We start from the raw sequence: 22179 nt of genomic DNA, 5'->3' as shown, positions 1-22179 counted from the left end.
CACAGGAAGAAATTCTAGAAAAGTTGTTGAACAAGCTGAAGATTAAAGTGAGAAAAACAAAATCTGTAATTTAACAGAAAAAAAGCTGAATTAGTATCATAAGATATTGTGCTATAATTTTGTTGTTTTTTTTTCAGCTAGTAGAATCAAAGAAGTTATGAAAAGTTGAAAAATTGAAGATGATAAAGAAGCAACATTAGGGGAAGTTTCAAGAGGCATTCTGCAAATAATACTTGGTCATTAATTCTCTCTTTAAAAGCAGAAAGAAATAACTAGAAAAAATAATCTGAAGTATAAAAATGTAATTTAAAAAACTAGGAATAAAGTCAGTGTAGGTAAATGTATCAGCTAATTAGTTTATACTGCATTTGAGATATTGGAGTAAGTAAAGTAAAATGATATTAATATTCAGTGAAGTTCAGTAAAGTAAAATGATATTAATATTTTGTCACAGGAAGAGAACTTTTCCAGTATTATGCATAAAACATTAGTTCCAGAAAAAAAATCATTTTACCCCGTATTTTCTGTACCCTCAAATAAAAATGTAAGACTGAAAACAACCAAAATATTTTATTCTAATTATCCAGTGTTCGGTGACATTCTCTCCAAAATTTCATTCAAACGCAACTGTATTTACATAATCTGTATCTATATTTATATGTAACTGACCATGAGAACATTGTGTCCTCCAATGGAAGTGTGTAGAAATATGTATTGAACTTTTATATATTTATTGTAGGTTATAATTGTCATTTCATTACTACAGTAGGAATAAAATAATATGTACAAATAATAATATCTTGTAGACTAAAGGAGGACCACCTAATTTTCTTTCAAAAATATTAGAAGTTTCAATATAGGTTAAATTAGGTAGGGGTCAAGACTAAAATATTTAAGAACCATATTTCCATAATTTGATTCTTCATGAGCTCAAGAGTTCATTCTTACATTCCAGGTACAAATTGCATTACCCACAGATGCTAAATTCCACAATAATGATGGGATTTCTCCTCACGGGGTTTTCTGATGTATGGGAACTACGGGTTTTGCATGCCATAACTTTCTTTCTGATGTATACAGTGACTCTGATGGGGAACATTCTCATTGTTACTGTCACCACCCTTGACAGGAGTCTTCACACACCCATGTACTTCTTCCTCAGAAATCTATCCATCTTGGATGCCTGCTACATTTCTGTAACTGTTCCTAACTCATGCATCAATTCCCTGCTTGACAGCAACACCATTTCAAAGGCTGGGTGTGTAGCTCAGGTCTTCCTAGTGGTTTTCTTTGTATATGTGGAGCTTCTGTTTCTGACTATCATGGCCCATGACCGTCATGTGGCTGTCTGCCAACCCCTTCACTACCCTGTGATCATGAACCCTCAAATCTGCATCCAAATGACTCTGGCTTCCATACTCAGTGGTCTCATCTATGCAGGTGTGCACACTGGCAACACATTCCGGCTGCCCTTCTGTCAATCCAATGTTATCCATCAGTTTTTTTGTGATATCCCCTCTCTTCTAAAGCTCTCCTGCTCTGACACCTTTAGCAAAGAGATGGTGACCATTGCCTCTGGTCTGGGGATTGGTGGTGGCTGTTTCATCTTCATCATCAGGTCTTACATTCACATATTTTCTACTGTTCTCAAGTTTCCAAGTGGAGCAGACAGGAAAAAGGCTTTTTCTACTTGTGTCCCTCACATCCTGGTGGTGTCTGTCTTCCTCAGTTCAGGCTTTTATGTATATTTGAGGCCATCTGAAAACTCTTCCACTATTCATGACATGGTCCTTTCTGTTTTCTATTCCATAATCCCCCCACTCTTCAACCCTGTTATCTATGGTCTTAGAAATGAGCAAATAAAATATGCCATTAATAAAATGAAGAGAATGTTTATTCAGGAAATGTATAGGAAATTGCTGAGGCTCACCCTAAATTATTGAATAAAATTCATGTTTTCAGCAATAAATTGAGAAATTGATTGGAATTCTATCAATATAACTGACATTAATATATAATGTCATTAAAATATATCATTTATCAATATAATTTCCCTTCTGAAGTGTTGACTTATCTGAATATGCCACTGGGTAAAGGATCTGGTATTATGAATAAGAAATCCCTATTCATGCTTTGACAACTTAAGAACACTTGCTAAAAATTTTAGTCTAAAAAGACAAAAAAGTTATCCTTAGAAGTATTTTCTATTAAACTACTGTTTTGTATTTATTCACAATTTAAATATTTAAAAACCTAGTATTAAACAGTAGTATAGAAGAAATAGTCACAATCATTCAAAAATAAATATGAAAATATAGTTTTTTTCTGAATACCACTTTATATGAATGCAGTGTAGCTATGAAATGAGAAGTGAATTTGGCGGGAATGTAGAGTCATGTATGAGAGGATCAGAAATATTTTATACAACTTGTTCACATGGCAAGGGAAATATAGATACATTATACTTGTCATCAGACCAAAATTTTGCTAAAAAGTATTTTCAAGTGGCTTAGGAATACATTTACTTGCTTATGCTTTAAACATTATTTGCTAGATTGATTACAGGAATATACAAACTTTCTCTCGCCACTTATCATCATATGCTTCTCCATACATCCATTAAGACCACTAAGAAGTGAATATAATGCTACTTTGCTTTCTGATACCGTCATCTAAAATATTTATATTTTTTGTCAATATTATAAGCCATTATATGGTTGATTATGCTGCAAGAATTAGCAACCTCAGAGTTTTAGTAGTTTAATGGAACAAAGCTTTACCTCTAGCTCATAGCATATGCCAAATGGCAGCCAACGGGGGCTCCCTGAATTGGATACATTTGACAGAGACATTGAAAATAAGAATTCGGTCACATTGAAGTATGAGTTTTAAACATTTACTTTAAAAAATGCAAATAGAACGGGTGGGAGTGTTCTCCAATCAGAAGCCATGTGACTACTGCTGACCTGAAAATATCAGCTGTGTGGGTTCTTTCATAAATATGGATATAATTTAAAGTAACTCTGGACACCTTCCAGGAGGATTTTGGCTTTACAGTGGAGAAACTTGAACTCTCAAGGAGACAAACATATAACAAATATTAAAAAGAAATCCAAGTATGCATTCTGAAAACAGGTTTTAGTAGTAAACAATGTAAGCTATATATTTGAGAAGAGATTCAAACATATATTTTGACCTCAAGGAGAATCACAATACCAAAGATATGGCATTCATGTGAAAAGAAATTTTGACTTATATAGGAAAACAAAGAGAGTCATGGCAGAATTTTTACTGTTTTAAAAAACAAAATAATTTTAAGTATGGGAAAACAGAATACCATAGTCAAGACTCAGTCACAGGGAGCAAGAAAATGTAGAGAAGCACACACCAGTTCTTTATGTCTCTACCAGTCATTTTTGCTCACACTTTATTGACCAAATAAGTCACATGGCCACACTTGCTGTCAAAGGGAGAGGTGGGCAATCCACACAAACTCTAAGAAGGGGAAATGAACAATAATGCCATTAAGTATGAGAAATGATTTATATCTCCTAACTGAAAGGATGAAATGTGAGATTCTGAATGCCTGTTGTCCATGCAGTTATTATTAGCATTATGATCACTGTACATATTCTAAGCCATCACATCATAACAAAATTTTTCAGAGCAAAATGAGGGCAACAGAAAGTAGCATGAATTGTACAAAGCCTTTTAATGCATTATCTTATCAACTCTTCAATAACCTCATGTAACTGATAATGTTCCCACATTGTACAGATTAGTGTCTTGGTTTAGAAATATAGGAGTTTGTCTATTTTCTATTGTATTTATTTACGCTTTAATTTCTATGGTTTTCATCCTACTTTGGGCTCAGTTTGTACTTAAAAAAATAGTCTTTGAGTCCTAAACTGAGGTTATTTGATACAGACAGAGTTAATACTATAAAGTTCCCTCTAAATTATGATTTTGTTGAGTAACACAAGTTTTGCTCTGTTGTGTTACATTTCTGTATTTATAAGATTGTACTGATTTCAAATTTGATTTTATTTTGTCCTATAGGTTGTAAGAGTGTGCTGTTTCATTGCCAAATGTTGACTCTTTTCCAATATTATTTTGTTATTAATTTCTAGTTTTATTTCATTGTGATCAAAAAATATATTTTGTGTGATTTCAATGCTCTCAAAATTGTTACAACTTGTTCTTTGACTTAATGTATGATATATCTTGGAGAAGGTTGCAGGTATCTTTGAGAAAAATGTATATTTGCTGCTGTCGGGTAGAAAGTTCTATATATGCTCATTAAGTACATTTAGTCTATAGTGGTGTTCATGTTCATGTTATTCATTTACCTATTGATCCTCTGTACAGATGATCTATTAGAACTTAGTATCATGGCCTGGGAATATTTCTAAACAGCTCAGGACTTCACTCTCTGAGTCCTTGGGTTTTCTCTCTACTTCATTTGGAATAAATAAACTGACTTTGGAACAGAGTATAGTTTTCAGCTGGAGTTTCACAAAATTCAAGTAATCTAAAAGCCCGTTTGTTGTCATTGTTGTTGTATAAAATATCTGTTCCTGCACAGTGTATGAACTTCAAAAGACCATCTTCATTTCTGATGCCAACTGAAAGTTTGTGGGTCCCCCAAACCATTCTCAGATTCAGTAATTTGTTATAAATACTCACAGAATTCAGAAAAGCCTTTAGCCAATGGTTATGTCTTTTTAATGTTTTTTTTTTATTATATTATGGTAGTCACCATACAGTACATCCCTGGTTTCTGATGTAAAGTTCGATGATTCATTAGTTGCATCTAACACCCAGTGCACAGTTATGTTTTATTACAGCAAAAGTGATATAGATCCAAATTAGCCAAGGGATACAATATTTCAAGTTGCCCAAAGACCCGGAAAACAAATAAATGTATGAGGCTGGAAATTTGAAGGGCTTATAAGTTATGATACAGGATCTGTATTGTAAACATTCCTTTAAGAAAGGCTAATCCAATACTGAATAGTTCCCTATAGTCCATGCTGGCCAGGAAAATAACAACTTTAAAAATTCACAGCTTTTCTGAAACAAGGAAACATAGAAAACTTGAACAGACTGATAACCAGTTAAGGAATTGAATCAGTAATCAAAACTTTCCCAACAATCAAAAGTCCAGGGCTGGATGGTTTCACAAATGAATTCTACAAAACATTTTAAAAACATTTATACAAATTCTTCTCTGACTATTCCAAAATATAGAAATCAAAAGAAAATTTTCAAACTCATTCCAAGAGGCCAACATTACCCTGATACCGAAACCAGACAAAGACTACACTGAAAAACAGAACTATAGGCCAATAGCCCAGATGAACATATATGGAAAGATTCTCAACAAAATACTAGCAAACTGATCCAACAGAACATTAAAGGAATCATTCATCATGATCGAATGGGATTTATTCCTGGGAGGCAAGGGTGGTCCAATATTCACAAATCAATAAAGGTGATACACCACATTAATAAACAAAAGGATAAGAACCATATGATAATTTTAATACAGAAAAAACATTTGACAAAGTACAACACTCGTTCATGATGGAAACCTTCAAAAAAGAGTGTAAGAGGGAACTTACATCAACATAATAAAGTCCATATACAAAACCCACAGCTGATACCATCCTCAATGTGGAACAAATGAGAGTTTTTTGCTTTTCCCTCATGGTCAGAACAAGACAGTAATATCCATGATACTGGAAATTGTAACCACAACAGTCAGAAACCACAAAGAAATAAAAGACATCCAAATTGGAAAAAAGAAGTCAAATTTTCATCATTTGTGGTGACATGATACTCTATATAGAAAACCTAAAATACTCCACCAAAATAATTGCTAGAACTGATACATGAATCCTAGAGTTGCAGTGTATAAATCAATATACAGGAATCTGTTTGATATCTATACACCAATAATGAGGCAGCCAAAAGATAAATCAAGTTATAAATCCCATCCATAATCGTGCCAAAAACCAGAAGATACATAGGAATAAACCTAACCAAAAAGGTAGAATATCTGTACTCTGAAAGTCATAACACTGATGAAAGTAATTGAAGATGACAAAAGAAATGGGAGAAAAAAACATTAAATGCTCATGGATTAGAAGAACAAATATTGCTAAAATGTTTATATTACGAGTGCAATCTACACATCTAAAGCAATGCCCATCAAAATGCCACAAGCATTTTTTTCACAGAGATAGAACAAGCAATCCTAAAATTTCTATGGAACCACCAAAGACCCCAAATAGCCAAAACAATCTTAAAAAAGCAAAGTAAACCTGGAGGCATCTCATTTGTAGACTTCAAGTTATATTACAAAGCTGTAGTGATCAAGACAGTATGGTAATGGCACAAAATAGAAAAAGAGATCAATAGAACAGAATAGAAAAGCTGGAAATTATCTCTCAACTATATGGTCAACTGCTATTTGACAAAGCAGGAAAGATTATCCAATGGAAAAAAAGACAGTCTCTTCAATAAATGGTGCTGGGAAAATTGGACAGTTATATGCAGAAGAATTAAACTGGACAACTTTCTTATACCACACACCAAAATAAATTCAAAATGCTTGGAAGACCTAAAGTATCCATCAAAATACTAGTGGAGAACACAGGCAGCAACCTCTTTGACATCTGCCATAGCACCTTACTTCTAGGTATGTCTCTTGAGGCAAGGGAAACAAAACCAAAAATAAGCTATTAGGACTTCAGCAGAATAAAAATCTTCTGCAAAGCAAAGGGAACAATCAACAATATTAAAAGGCAACCTGCAGAATGGGAGATGATATTTGCAAATGACATATCTGGTAAAGGGTTAGTTTCTAAAACACACACACATATATATATATATATATATATATATATATATATATATATATAAAACTCAGCACCCAAAAACACAGATAAGCCAGTTAAAAATGGGCAGAGGACATGAGTAGACATTTTTTTCAAAGAAGACATCCAGATGGCTAACAGACACATGAAAAGATGCTCAACATCATTCATCATCAGGGAAATACAAATCAAAACTATAATGAGTCAGAATGGCTAAAATTAGCAACACAGGAAACAACAGGTGTTTGCAAGGATGTGGAGAAAGGGGAGCCCTCTTACACTGTTGGTGGGAATGCAAACTGGTGCAGCCACTCTGGAAAACAGTATGGAAGTTGTTCAAAAAGTTGAAAATACAACTACATTTTGATCCAGCAATGCACTACTAAGTATTTGACCAGAGAATACAAAAATACTAATTACATTCACCTTGATGTTTACAGCAGCCTTATCAACAATAGCCAAATTATGGAAAAAACCAAATGTACATTGAGTGATGAATGGGTAAAAAAAAGATGTGATATGTATACACAATGGACTATTACTCAGCCATCAAAAAATGAAATATTACATTCACAATGTATTGAGCTAGAGTGTATTATGCTAAGTGAAATAACTCAGGGAAAGGCAAAAGCCATATGATTTCACTCATAGCTGAAATTTAAGAAACAAAACATAGAGACAAACGCTATATGATATCACTCATAGGTGAATTTTAAGAAACAAAACTAATGAACATAGAGGGGGGGAAGAGAGAGAGAGAGGGAAATAAACCATAAGAGACTCTTAACTATAGAGAAGATACTGAGGGTTGAAGGAGGGACATGTGAGAAGGATAGGCTAGATGGGTGATGGGTATTCAGGAACATATTTGTTATCATGAGAAAAATAGGAGAAATATGAGCTTTACGATTCAGATAGAGCAAAAAAACTCCTGTTTTTCAAAGAAATAATCATCTAACTAGAAACACCAAATCAACAGATCCTTTTAGTAGCCTAAAAAGAGGGTTCATAAAGATCAGTATACAAAATTCCTTAGCATTTCCTTTACACCAGCAATGGTGATTTCAGGAAAATAAAATACTATTTACAATAAAAAGTTAGTATAAAATAAATATTTCAATGTAATTTACAATACAAAAATATCCTATATGGATAAAATAAAGGATGTGCAAGATGACTAGAAGAAATAGGCATTCTCTGTTCAAGGATGGCATTACAATATTTTCACAATGTCAATTCTCTTTCATATATATTTTTAATATTTATTTTACACATCTAATATTACTCAGTGTTAAATCATAACAGTATACAAAGAAACCATTGGGACACTATCGATCTCAAAACCTGACTTAGAGTATATAGAATCTTAAAATCTGATAAAGGAGAAATTATATATTAAAAGGACAAAAATTACTATTATCTTGAGTAGAGAAAACTTGCTCAGACACAGAGAAAAATAAATTTAGGTTCCTATTTAAAAAAATACAGAAAAATGATCCCTGTTGATTAAATGTTTCAATAAGGAATGCTGTATTATGTAATTATTTGAACGTAACATAAAATAATCTACTTCTTATAAGGAATGGACAGATTTCTTCAACAAAAGATTAAGGAAATATTATTTAATTACATTAAAATTATGAACATTTATCTAGTAAAAAATATCATGGCCAAAGTCAACACAATGATACGGACTGAAAGAAGATAATCTACTTGCCTAAAACAAACAAAACAATAAAATCTAAAATGTTTAAGAAGTGTCTACATATTGGGGGCGCCTGGGTGGCACAGTCATTGGGCATCTGCCTTTGGCTCAGGGCATGATCCCAGCGTTCTGGGATCGAGCCCCACGTCGGGCCCTTCCACTGTGAGCCTGCTTCTTCCTCTCCCACTCCCCCTGCTTGTGATCCCTCTCTGGCTGGCTGTCTCTCTCTGTTAAATAAATAAAATATTAAAAAAAAAAGAGGTGTCTGCATATCATTGAAAATACCTCAATTTAACTAAAAATCAAGGAAATAAAATTTAGATAACAATGAAGTACCACTGTGTTAAATAGAATAGCAAAACTCCGGAGGCTGAATAATGTTAAATGGTGCAATGAAAGGGGGCATATAAAATTTTTCTCAGTTGCCACTTGTAACATAATTGGATATTGGCATCTTTTGGTACAATCTACTGGTATCGGTTAATTTATATTTAAGATTCGGCAATTGTGCTCATGGTCATTTACACAAAAATAAATTCTCAGAAATACCTGAATAATGAAAATAATGCAAATAACTTCAAATTTGCTTCCAGTTATGAATAACAGGTTCCCCAAAATCTGTGATTTAATCACAAAATTATTTATTTTTTTTAATAAAAATGCCTAGATTTAAGCAGTTTGTGATGGGAGATAAAATTTAAGCATTTCCTAAGAAATCTTAGATTAAATAAGTAAACAATAGATGACATCTTCAAGGACATCACGAATTGTTTTCAAGCCATGGAAATAAAAACTAGGTAATATTGTAATAAATAAATTAAGCAATGGCTTCAAATAGGTACTTTCATGTGTGGAAATGTGATAAATATTAAATGACATTATAAATCACTGTAGAAAGAGGGTCCAATGCAAGACATAATTTTGTGGATTAGGAAAATCCATATAAAAATATGAAATTATACTATCATTTTGCTTTCACAAGATATATGTTAATGACTTTAAAGACAATTCATTGAAGAGGATATCTGAATGCCCAGTAAATATATGAGACAAATACCTGTATCAGTAAAAACAAAATGCATATTAATATAAGAATGAGAAACAATCTCTCACAAATAGGTTCACAAAAGTTTGATTCTTTAAGATTTATTTTATTTATTTTAGAGAGAGAAAAAGAGAGCATGATTTGGGGCAGAGGGAGAGAGAGAGAATCTCAAGCAGACTCCCCATCAAGCAAGGAACCTGATGTGGGGCTCAATCCCTGGACACTGAGATGATGATTTGAGCCGAAATTAAGAGCCAGCTGCTTAATCAATTGAGCCACCCAGGCAACGCTAGGTTCATAAAAGTTAAAAAAAAAAAAAAAGCAGTAACAAATGATTTTGACAATGTAGTGAAAGAAAATGCTTTTTTTCTTTGTATTGCTGGAGAAAATATAAAATCCTACCAAATTCTCTTGCATACAAGTGGATGGTATTTTTGGAAACCCAGACATCTTCCTTTTCGGATATTGTTTCTATCCTATATAACTCTTAAGTGGAGAACATCATTAACAAAATGAAGGGTTACTTAGAAGCTGAAGTCAATATTAAATGAGCAGTAGATTCATAAGGAAGTAATGGTTTGGAACTGAACATGATCAATATGAGATGCAGAAAGAATGTCAAAACAATATAAATAGCAGGCATTGAGTAGCCTCTGGAATTTAGGGGAAAAAAACTATTAAATGAAGATATATAGATGCAGTGATCATAAACATGAACCAAAGAAAACGAAAAGGACAACTTTGAAAACTTGGGGGAGTCTGATTATCCACGGAGGAAAAATTAACCAGGCACATAATATTTGGAGATAATGACAAGATAACCAGTACTAGAATCTGAATAGAATAACCACAAATAGCAAGTGTTTAAATAAGAAAAGGTAAAGAAATTAAAATTGTGTTGAAATCTCCAGTGTAGAAATCTCAAGTCAAATGACTCCTCAAATGGAAGCACTTGAATAATCAATTTGGAAATAATAGTGAATTTTAAAAGAGTTCTACTTAGAGGTAATAAAGCCCAAATCTCAATGAGTATCTCTATTCATTTTATTTTAGAATCAGGAAACCAATTGCCTGTTTGTCACTTGTCCATCTTGTGGAGTTAGTAGTGAAATATTTTAAAATTATGAAAATAATTTTAAAAGGCAATTGCAAATGGAGTCATCAATATATGAACGAGCCAAGAGACACAGGGAGAAAAATAAGGGGGTCATACTATTAATCTAGGATGTAACTGCATTTTATTTTGATCACAAATATTAATAAGACTAACATAATATAATAAAAATATTATTATTTTAAAAAGATCCACATTTTCAAAATAGAGAAATAATTTTATATGAGGCCTTGGGAGAAAAAAGTAGGTAATAACATACATTACTATAATTAAAGTCTAGGGACTGGATAACCTGGAGGGATTGCAAATTGAAATCACAGATGACTTAGCAAGATGTGTTACTAGGTTTTCTCTAGAAATTTAAATGTTTTCAGTTGCTTAGTAAGTAGTTCCATATCTCTCTCCCTAGAAACATCTAGAAGGTAAGTCCAAGGAAGATGGTATATATTTCGAACTGCCTTTCTGAAGTTCAGTAAGCTGGAACTACATGTCCTTCAAAAGTTACATATTAGAAATTTTGTTACTTTGAAGTCCTCCAAATAGAGAGGTAATTTTCCAAGTTTACCTGCAACTTATATTTTTATATTATCTGTAAAATTAGAGTAATGTATTTCTTATATTTAATACAGGGAATTGTGAATGTTAAGTTAAATAATAACTGAAATGATGCAAAGTTAGTGTAAGACATTATTGAGAGCAATAAAATATATGCTAGTTATGGACCTTTGCAAGACTCCAGTGGAGCTACTCTATTCATGTTTTCAATCACTTATGGGAATCTTATGAATTCCACCTGTATGCACACATCTATTGTTTATTCATTCCATAAAAATTAAATATATAGTTTACCAATCAAGAACCAACACTCTGGTAAGGAAGACAAAATATTAAAAAAATAATAATTGCAAGTGAATAACAGTGGAACTTACTGCAAGTATTTTAAAAAGTGTGATAAGATATGTACAATAAAGGTAATTCTGATCTCATGAACATAGCCTGAATGACACTTTCATGAGGAATTTGTAAACGTTAATATATTCTATCTTATAACAACTCTATGATGTGGGCAGGAGCATAAAACAATCTCAGAGAGGTTAGTTAACTTGCCTGATGATGCAGGAGTTAATGGTAGAGCAAGGCTGAAAACTCATGTTTATCTGATCTTAAGGTCCACAATATTAGGTTTTTATATAGAACAGAGGTAGATGACACATCTTCTGTAAATTTAACATATTCAGGCTTGCTGTCTACAGAATGAAGAAGGAAATAAAGAAAGATGCATGTGCTTTGAAACTTGAAGGACAAACATGATATGATTTACCAAGGCAAAGGATTGTGGAACAGAGAAGACATTCTTTTTTAAAAGATTTTTAAAACTTGTATTTATTTATTTGAGAGAGAGAGAGAGAGAGTGGGTGAGAGAGATCATGAGCTGGGGGGATGGTCAGAGGGAGAAGCAGACTTCCCACTGAGCAGAGAGCCTGATGCGGACTGGATCCCTGGACCCTGGGATCATGACCTGAGCTGAAGGCAGAACTTAACCCACTGAGCCACCCAGAAGCCCAGAGGAAAGACATTCTGAGTAAACCCTGAGTAGGAATCTACCTTCAGATTTATGTGTTGTATCTTTGGGATCTCTAAGCAGAAATGTGTGGAGTTGATATTGGGAAATGGAGAACACATGACTTGAAATAAAGGCTTGAATGACTTTCTGCAATACCTCACAAACAAGATCAATAAGGAGATGCTGCAGAAGATTTGAGACATTTAATGCTTTTGAGAAAAAGAATAATATAATCCAATGGTGCTTTGGGGAAAACCCAAAAGGACTATGTCAAATGACTGAAAAATAGAAAATCAGATTTATGCATAATGTCAGTGGGTACAGATGCAAATAAGATTTTTTTTCCCTGAAGTACTGATGAATTTTTTCAAAAGGCATCAGCAATCCTTTTTGTGAGAAGTGGTTTAATCTTCTATTAGGAGGCAAAGGCAGTTGTTGCATGTTGTTTTATACATAAGTGCCTAGTCCTTGTGTCTGGTGGTGGGATCATAATGATCACTCATTGAATGCATCACATTTAGCACAGAAATGGGCTCAGTGACCACGATCTGAATTCAAACAAAAAATCTCCTGCTTTTTTTTTCTCCCTTGTTCCTCTCAGTTTCTCTTCAGTCGAAGATTTTTTTCCTTTATTATTCACTGCCTTTCAATATTCTGTTGTGTGCTGTCTTTACTTAGCCAATGTGACTCTCCTCTTTTCTGCCCACCTCACTCACTTTAATTTCCCTTTTAACCTGTAAGTATAAATATGAATATATATATATATATATATATATATATATATATATATATATATATATATATATATACACATATACACACACGACTGTTTAGCTATAGTTATGTTGTATATTTTTCAAGGTATTTTTGGCAAACAATGACTTTTTATTCCAAAATGTGAGGATTTGATAATTCATGATGTTAATAAGTTTGTGAGGAAACTATTATACTACATATATAGTGAAATGATGTGCATTATATCCTGAAGTGCATACCACTAACATCTGTAGCAAGCCTTCATATATTATATATCTAAAAGAGGATGGAGTATACAGGCTCTATCTCTCCACTTACTAAACTTAAATATTGCAGTGTTCTGTTGATAAATAACAATTCAAAACTGTGTCTTGTAAATAGAGACTGTCCAGTCTTGATTAGTCCTACTTTTCCCACGCTGTTATTATTCAATGGGTCTCTTGTGGACTAAATGAAAAGATGATTTTGCTTATGTGAAGAGACTGTGAAGAGGCATAGTATTAAAATACACTAGAGTTTGTTAGTGCACATGGATTGTAAAATACAGTTAGGAGCAGAAAATGGGATGGCAAATGAGACTTAGTTATAGAGTCAGTTCCTGTCATTTATTAATAATAGAGTCAAGGGCAGCACAGTGCTAAATGATTACAACCCTTCCTTAAGCAATTTCTCTTTCATAAGCTACTCCAAAGAAATTTAATCTATGAGTTTGAACATAGAATGAACTGCGGGACGCTAGAAACATTTCAGTTCCTCCAATGATTCCAGCTGTGGAAGAAGATTGGGTCTTAACAGCAGTACATGGCCCTAATTAAGCAGAAAGATAAATAAAAAGACAATTGGATACAGGTTAAAAAAAAGAAAAGAAAAAGGCACCTGGTCCATGGAGTTTCTCAGGCTCTGTAGCTTTCTTGGCACCCCTAATCTCCTAATTTAAAGACTAGTTAATTATATAGTTCTGGTCCAACTTGAAAGAGTCAATGAATCTGACATGCTGTGTATAATTCAAGGATGCAGCCCAATTGCTTAAAATCATACCCTGTAGGGAAAAAAATGGCCAAAGTTCTGTTAGAATTAAATTAATCAGACTACTTCGGGGGGTGCTAAGGCTTCTAGGATTAATATAAGCAGCCCAAGAAAGCTTTTCTCCTTTTGATGCTTGTCCCCCCAGTTCAACAATCCATTTCCACAGCCACAACATAAAGTTTAGTAAATCATTCAGACCAGCACACAATACAGGACTTCTAAACCAGTCACCCCCTTTGCAGGAAAGCCAGGGCTAGAGCAGAAAGGAAAACATCTGACCCCCAAATAAAAATCACAATCATTTCCTATAAAAGTATGCCTCGATTCACTAAGTATCTATTGTATATGACTCATTAAATCTCCTCCTTCATTTAATTTACGTATTAATGAGGAAAAACAGGAAAAAATCAGATAAATTAGTTTGGTGCCAGATGTGGGAAATACTGAGGAGAATAAAAACAAAATAATATTTAGCAAGAGGCCATAAAGGCTTTATGAAGCAGAAAGCATTTAGGTAAGAACCTGAAAGTGGTGAGTAATTGGTCTAAGGTATAGAGAATGGTTAGAGGGAACAGCCAGTACAAACTCACTGGGTTAGTGCATTCCAAGTGTGTTCCAGAAATGAGGAGGCCAGTGTGGCTGGTGGTAGGCGAGTCAAAGAATCAGTAGGTAGAGGGGATGAAGGTAAGAGGGTGATAGGTTCCATATTGAGGACACAAAAGATAATATGCTCTATTATTTATGTGCAATCAAGGTAAAAAATCAGGCAAAACATACTTTAGAGATAATTATTAAATTATATGTATCATGTGGGGGGGGTGATGGACTATGAAAGGATAGGAGGAAATCTTTTGGAAAAAATCCATATCTATATCTTAGTGGTAGCCACATAGGTTCAAACATGTATCAAATTTCATCCATGGTATACTTAAGATGAATTCAGTCACCTAACCTCTATATATGTATATGTATATGTATAGATAGATAGATAGATAGATGATAGATAGATAGATAGATAGATAGATAGATAGATAGATGATAGATAAACACACACACACACACACACACACACATACGTTTCACTTCCATAAGATGTTTGTACAAATACCAGGAGACAACAACATAAAATTGCCATATTATATATAAGCCATCCCTAATAAAATTAATACATCTATTTACTGATGATGTTAAAAGATGAAAAATAAGTATGCAGCAATATTTTTATGCCATAGACATTTATTTCATTAGCAATTCATTTAAAACATTTTATATAATTAGTTCATATGTGAAAGTTATGGTACAACAATTTTTCATAAATAATTTAGCAGCAAAAGAGCAAAACAAAACAAAAAAATAATTTAGCAGCACAGAATATGCTGTAATCAGATTGTATATGTAACATACAATACTTTAATGTAGCATACAATATTATATATATAATGTATACATTCCTTCCCTGTTAAAGTATAGGTACATTGGTTGAAATACTTTTCAATACACTGAAAAATCAATGATCTTAATTTCAAACATGTTCACACTTATTTGCATGATAACATGTTCATTACAGTTTGATGTATTTCATTTTTATTTATTTATTATTATCTTTTAAATTCTTTATTATGTTATGTTAGTCACCATACAGTACATCCTTAGTTTTTGATGCAGAGTGCCATGATTCATTGTTTGCATATAACACCCAGTGCTCCATGCAATATGTGCCCTCCTTAATACCCATCACTGGCCCAGCCCAATCTCCCAACCCCCTCCTTTCTGAAGCCCTCAGTTTGTTTCCCAGAGTCCATAGACTCTCATGGTTCATTCCCCCTTCTGTTAACTCCCCCTTCATTCTTCCCTCCCTTCTCCTACTGATCTCCCTACTATTTCTTATGTTCTACATCTGAGTGAAACCATATGATAATTCTTTCTCTGCTTGACTTATTTTACTTAGCAAAATCTCCTCCAGTCCTGTCCATGTTGCTGCAAATGTTTGGTAATCATTCTTTCTGATGGCTGAGTAATATTCCATTGTATATATGGACCACATCTTCTTAATCCAGTCATCTGTTGAAGGGCATCTCGGCTCCTTCCACAATTTAGGTATTGTGGACAATGCTGCTATGAACATTTGGGTGCATATAGCCCTTCTCTTCACTAGGTCCATACCTTTGGGGTAAATTTTAAATCTAAAAAGGCCCTTTTAGGGGCATGTGGGTGGCTCAGTTGGTTAAGCATCTGCCTTCAGCTCAGGTCATGATTCTAGGATACTGGGATCAGGCCTGTGTCAGGGTCCTTGCTCAGCAGGGAGCTTGCTTCTCCTACTCCCCACTCATGCTTTCTCTCACTGTCTCTATTTCTCTCAAATAAATAAATAAATAAAATCTTAAAAAATAAAAAATAAAAGGGCCTTTTTAGTGGTATTAAGCTAACATCATTGCTTTTGCTAGACATTAATACAAAACAGGTAACTGATCCCTTCTCTCTGTTCCTATAGTCTAGACCATTAAACCTTTAAGTACTAAACCACACCCAAGTTATTAAAGTTCTACTTAGAATTTTAAAATATTACAAAACAGGTAAAACAATGGATAGTAAAATCATGTTTTAAATTACAGTTTTTGTCAAATAAAATGTACATTTTTAGTAAACTGGGCAGAAACACATGGAAATTTTTCATTTTCCAAAGCCTCAAACTAAAACATCAAGCACACTTCCTTGACTTCTGGAGGTGGGTAGATCCATAAATATAAAAATAAAGTAAGCCAGTGCCTTGATCATTGAAGAGCGCAACAAGAGATTTAAAAAAATGATTGTGAAAGTAGGAAAAATAAAAAATATGCTATTGTATAGGTGAAGAAATCCCCTCCAAGACTCTTGCTAAGGAAATGAGAGAGATTATTTTATACAAAGGAAAATAGTCTAAAGATAAAGTAGGAGACTTCTCTCTTTTCTTCAATAGTATTTATTTTAAAAATATGTTACAAAATATATTCAAAGTTATGTTTGTAGTTTACAAATGTGATCTCATTTGTCTTAATAGCACCTGCAATGCCAATATTCACAAATACTAAAATTAAGAGAGTGGAGAATGAGGCTTGGAGAAATTAATTATATAAGATTACACAGAAAAATAATGTTTGAGCCCTTTGAACTATGCTTTTTCACTATACCCTGGACTACTTCTCCTGTAAAATGACCCATGCCAGAATATCTCATAGGTACATCAGATTTTAAGAGATGGAGTAGGGATGGGCATATTGGTGAGGTACTGCTTCCACTACAACTTACCTTATTAGCTGTAAGTATTACTTAAGGTAATTTTTTTAAATTATGTTATGTTAGTCACCATATAGTACATCATTAGTTTTTGACGTAGTGTTCCATGATTCATTGTTTGTGTAGTTCTAACTGATGATTTCTCAATGTCTTCTGTTTACTTGGTGTTTGAGTAATCCCATCTCATTTCAACTAGTACATGATTCCTTTTACACTTTTGTAGACAACATTTATATTAGTATCATAGGGTGATGTGCTAAATTCAGTGGAAAATCTCATTGACTTCCCAGCAATTCATGAGCTTTCTTGTGACTCTTAGTGCATTTCCAAAGTGATAATCCACATTACACAGTTGAGTTCACTAGTTGCTAAAATGAGATTATATGCATCTTGGGAAACCTCCTATGTTCTAACGATGAAACTTACTATGTGTGTTATCTACATTTATTTTTTAAAAATCACATAAAGCTAACAATAAACTTTAATATTCCTGGTTTATAAATAAAAAAAGTATGGTCAGAGAAATATTTTTCTATATGTAGAAATGTAGGTGTGGTGATTTAAGCTAGAAGTCCTTGATATTTCCATGAGCACAGTCTTGACCACTTCATATGTTATATTCTCTAGAGTGAATATCATGGAATGGGAGAATCAGACCTTCAACTCAGATTTCATTCTGCTGGGAATCTTCTATCACAGTCCCACCCATATCTTCCTCTTCTCTCTGGTCTTGGGCATCTTCACAGTGGCCTTCATTGGAAACATTGCTATGGTTCTCCTCATCTACCTGGACACCCAGCTTCACACACCCATGTACTTCCTCCTCAGCCAACTGTCCCTCATGGACCTCATGCTTATCTGCACCACTGTACCCAAGATGGCCTTCAACTACTTGTCTGGCAGGAAGTCCATCTCTCTGGCTGGTTGTGGAGCCCAGATATTCTTATACGTGTCCCTGCTTGGAGCAGAATGTTTCCTGTTGGCTACAATGGCCTATGACCGTTATGTTGCCATTTGTCACCCATTACGATATTCAGTTCTCATGAACCAGAAAATCTGTTGTATTATGGTTGTTTCTTCCTGGATTGTTGGCTTTCTTGATGGTATAATTGTCATTGCAGTTGCACTGTCCTTTCCATATTGTGGTGCCCGAGAAATACCCCACTTTTTCTGTGATGTCCCTGCCCTTCTCACTCTCTCATGCACTAATACATTGCTGTTTGAAAGGTTAATGTTTATTTGCTGTGTAATTATGCTTCTTTTTCCTGTAGCAGTAATCATTGCTTCCTATGTTCGTGTTATTGTGGCTGTCATTCACATGGGGTCTGGGGAGGGTCGCCAAAAAGCTTTTGCCACCTGTTCCTCCCACCTCATGGTGGTAGGGATGTACTATGGAGCAGCCATGTTTATATACATGAGGCCTGTTTCTGATCGTTCCCCCACCCAGGACAAGATGGTGTCAGCCTTCTATACCATCCTTACTCCCATGCTGAATCCCCTCATCTACAGCCTCCGTAATAAGGAAGTGGCCAGAGCATTCATGAAGGTGTTGGGGAAGGGCAAGTCTGGGGATCAAATTGCTTAATTAACTTTTTTCTATCTTCTTGGCTTTATGCTGAAATTCATGTATTCAATTGGTGCAATTCAGCCCCCAATATTTACCTCTTTGTATCAAAAGTTTTATTAGACAAGCACACAAGATTTAGAAAGTGAAAAACTGTCTGCATGCTTTTTTATTCAAATATTATATTTCTTTCATTATGGAAACTTCAAAGTGTGGCTATAAGTAAATATTTGCTGTAAGGTAACATGCACAATGTATAGTCTGACTGTCTTATGCAATACCAGTTAGCAACAGAAAGATATTTCCCAATCACAATACTACATAATAAAAAAAATAAAAAATAAAATAGGGCACTAATAAACTTTCTTTAATATATAGTAGTCTTACATTTGGCCAATCAAAAAATTCTCCAGAGTCCAATATCATACATTGGAATTGGATAGATCAATTTGTTAAAGTGAAAAACCAACTTAATTATATTCCAAGTTATAGATTTATAAGATTATTATAAAAATTAATATACTTTACCTAGATAGAGAAAAGAGGCATCAGATTGATGTTTAGGCATATTGAGTCTATGTCAGGATATCAGAGGTTTAGGGAATGCCTATTTATTTCCTTTTTTAACAGACATCAGCCTTCAACATGAGAGAATGAAATGTGATTCCTCAAAGTCTGGTCTTTTCATGTTTACATGTCTTGATCATTATAGGGGTTGTGTACTATAATTATATGGAAAAGTGATCAATTTTATAAATAGAAAAGTTTAGGTTTTCTGAAGTCTGGATTTTTTTTATAAATCACATGTCATGTTTGACATCACTATAGGTAGTGCTGTAATATTTATATGAAATGTAGTGCAATTCTGGGGATTCTTTTGTTTTATGAGGAGCAACCATTATCTGAGTTTTAGCTATTTTCTTTAAACTCTATTGTTTTGAAATTGAATGAAATGAAACTGAATTACTTTTCCTTCTGCCTAACAGATGAACACAAACTCAGCAGCTTTAAATAACAACTGTTTATTAAGTCCCAGTGTATATAGGTAGGAATTCTGGCATGGCTAACCTGAGTATTCTGCTTAAGGTATCACAAGGTGGCAATCCAGGTGTTGGCCGAAGCTGCAGTTATATCTAAGGCTCAGGGTCATCTTTCAAGCTCATATGGCTGTTGAAATAATTCATTTCTTTGCACCTGAAAAACTCATTATCTTACTTCCTCAAGACCAGTAGGAGAGTCTGTCACCTAAGGAAAAGCCTGAAGTCCTCTTTTAAAGGTCTACCAACTGGTTAAGACAAGCAAACTCAAGATAATCTACCTTAGATAACTTGATTTGGGATCTTAATTACATTGGTACACTCAGTTAACTCTTTCCTTATATAATAACCTCATCATAGGAGCAATGCCAGAAGAAATAAATCATGGGGAATGTTTAGGGTTCTGTCTACCACACACACCCACATAAATTCCAGACTGCTATTTATAAACGATATAACAAGGTAGTTATAATAACTCTTCCTGTCAGTGTTGTGAGAACTTTTTGATTATGGAAATTTAAGAAATTCTTTTATGGACTCTAGAGTTGGGGGACATGGTAAGAGTAAAAGCCTAGGAATGGAAAAGTACCTGGTGTTGAGTCTGAACAGGGAAAAATATCTTACGGTTTTCCCCATTTTTCCTGCGGTAAGGAGGTCTTGGAAGAGCCACCTGAAGAGGAACTCTGATAAATAGAATTAGCAGTTAAAGAGCCATCAGAGCCAGGAAAGGAAACACATAATAGCATGACCAGCCAATGGGTCCTGAGTCCTTGACTACAACTACCACAGCAATGCATTGGCTGTGCACCAAGTCTAGAGTGAGGAGGGTAGCTTTTTCTCTTAATGCATTTAGTGCATACATTACCCTCAAATGGAAATTTACTATTATTAAGGAAACATTTCACATCACATATTGTTGACTGATATGTGAGTTAGTTGAAGATGGGGCAGGAAAGGGGTACCCTATGTAATGTAAATTGGGAAGATATTAAGAATGATTATCCAGAGTATCATGTATCACTTCATTTTTCCCACTAATAATTTATTTGTTTTTATTTAAAAACAAGGCAACTAAGGAATTTTTTTTAATTTTTAATTTTTATTTTATTTTTTGATGTAAAGTTCGATGATTCATTAGTTGCGCATAACACCCAGTGCACCATGCAATACGTGCCCTCCTTACTACCCATCACCAGCTTATCCCATCCCCCACTCCCTTCCCCTCTAAAGCCCTCAGTTTGTTTCTTAGGGTCCTTAGTCTCTCGTGTTTTTGAGCGCTACATCAAAACTAATGATGCATTATATGTTGGCTAATTGAACATAATAAAAAAAATCAAAATTATAATTGCAAAAATAAAAACAATGCTGCTGGGAAGAATATAATATGACCTATAGCCATACATTCTCCTAAGATTAAAAAAATAAATAAAATTTTGTGTTTTCAGACTAAACCTACAAAGTTTGATAGGGATATGAAGTGAAGGTTTCCATTACAGTAAAATTCTCATGAGCATCATGTAGATTTCTAATTTACATAGAAATTAAAGGTAACATTTTTATACCTTATTTTTTCTTGTAAAATGTGTATGCACTATTGTGGAAAAATAAGTGTTTTTTGTTCCTTAATGGAACTGAGTTGCTCTATTCTTTCATGAAGGCAATTTAACCTTATTCTTCTAGATGTGCAATTTTAGGTAGCTTTGAACAAATATTTTCTAAGTTAAAATGTTATCTTTAATAATTAGTAGTCAAATATTGATACAAAAATAAGGAAAGGAGAAAAAGTACAAAGAATATATATGACAAATTATAGAAGCGTTAAGTAAATACCACATAAACTTCTACCTTTATTATCACTTTCATATTTACATCCTGTAATTCATAATTCTTAAATAATAAAATCTGTGTGTTTGGCAGTAATTGGTTTTGATTCTGTTTCCAATTCAAAAACAGAAATCTTGGGGCACCTGAGTGGCTCAGTCAGTTGAGCATCTGCCTTTGGCTCAGTTCATGATCCCAGGGTCCTGGGATTCAGCCCTACATCAAGCTTCCTACTCAGTGGGGAGCCTGCTTCTCCCTCTCCCTCTGCTGCTCCCCTTGCTTGTGCTCTCTTGCTCTCTCTATCAAACAAATAAATAAAAAATATTTAAAAAATAAAAAAGTAAATAAATAAAAAATACAGAAATCTTACAATTCTTCATGGTCATCCCAGTC

The 22179-nt window shown here is 33.9% G+C and overlaps 2 protein-coding genes across 2 annotated transcripts; both read left to right on the top strand.

The window, feature by feature from the left end:
* Nucleotides 1-977: 977 nt before the first annotated feature.
* Nucleotides 978-1943, top strand: LOC148110167 (olfactory receptor 14C36-like). Its single transcript, XM_087862465.1, has one exon. The coding sequence runs from the start codon at nt 978-980 to the stop codon at nt 1941-1943; it is 966 nt and encodes a 321-aa protein (XP_087718591.1).
* A 16058-nt stretch (nt 1944-18001) lies between these two features.
* LOC123791214 (olfactory receptor 2M3-like) lies at nt 18002-18949 on the top strand. Its single transcript, XM_045795838.2, has one exon. It carries the CDS (start codon nt 18002-18004, stop codon nt 18947-18949), a length of 948 nt encoding a protein of 315 aa, XP_045651794.2.
* Nucleotides 18950-22179: the final 3230 nt, after the last annotated feature.

This window comes from Ursus americanus, chromosome 5, assembly GCF_024610735.1.
Source record: "Ursus americanus isolate L20-20 chromosome 5, mUrsAme1.1.p, whole genome shotgun sequence".
Taxonomy (NCBI): Eukaryota; Metazoa; Chordata; class Mammalia; order Carnivora; family Ursidae; genus Ursus; species Ursus americanus.
The sequence above is the reverse complement of the archived record's forward strand: the minus strand, read 5'-3'. Positions and strand labels throughout refer to the sequence as shown.

Bases quoted from the DNA above. Each gene is read 5' to 3' on its own strand.
- LOC148110167 (XM_087862465.1), top strand. From the start codon at position 978: ATGCTAAATTCCACAATAATGATGGGATTTCTCCTCACGGGGTTTTCT.
- LOC123791214 (XM_045795838.2), top strand. From the start codon at position 18,002: ATGGAATGGGAGAATCAGACCTTCAACTCAGATTTCATTCTGCTGGGA.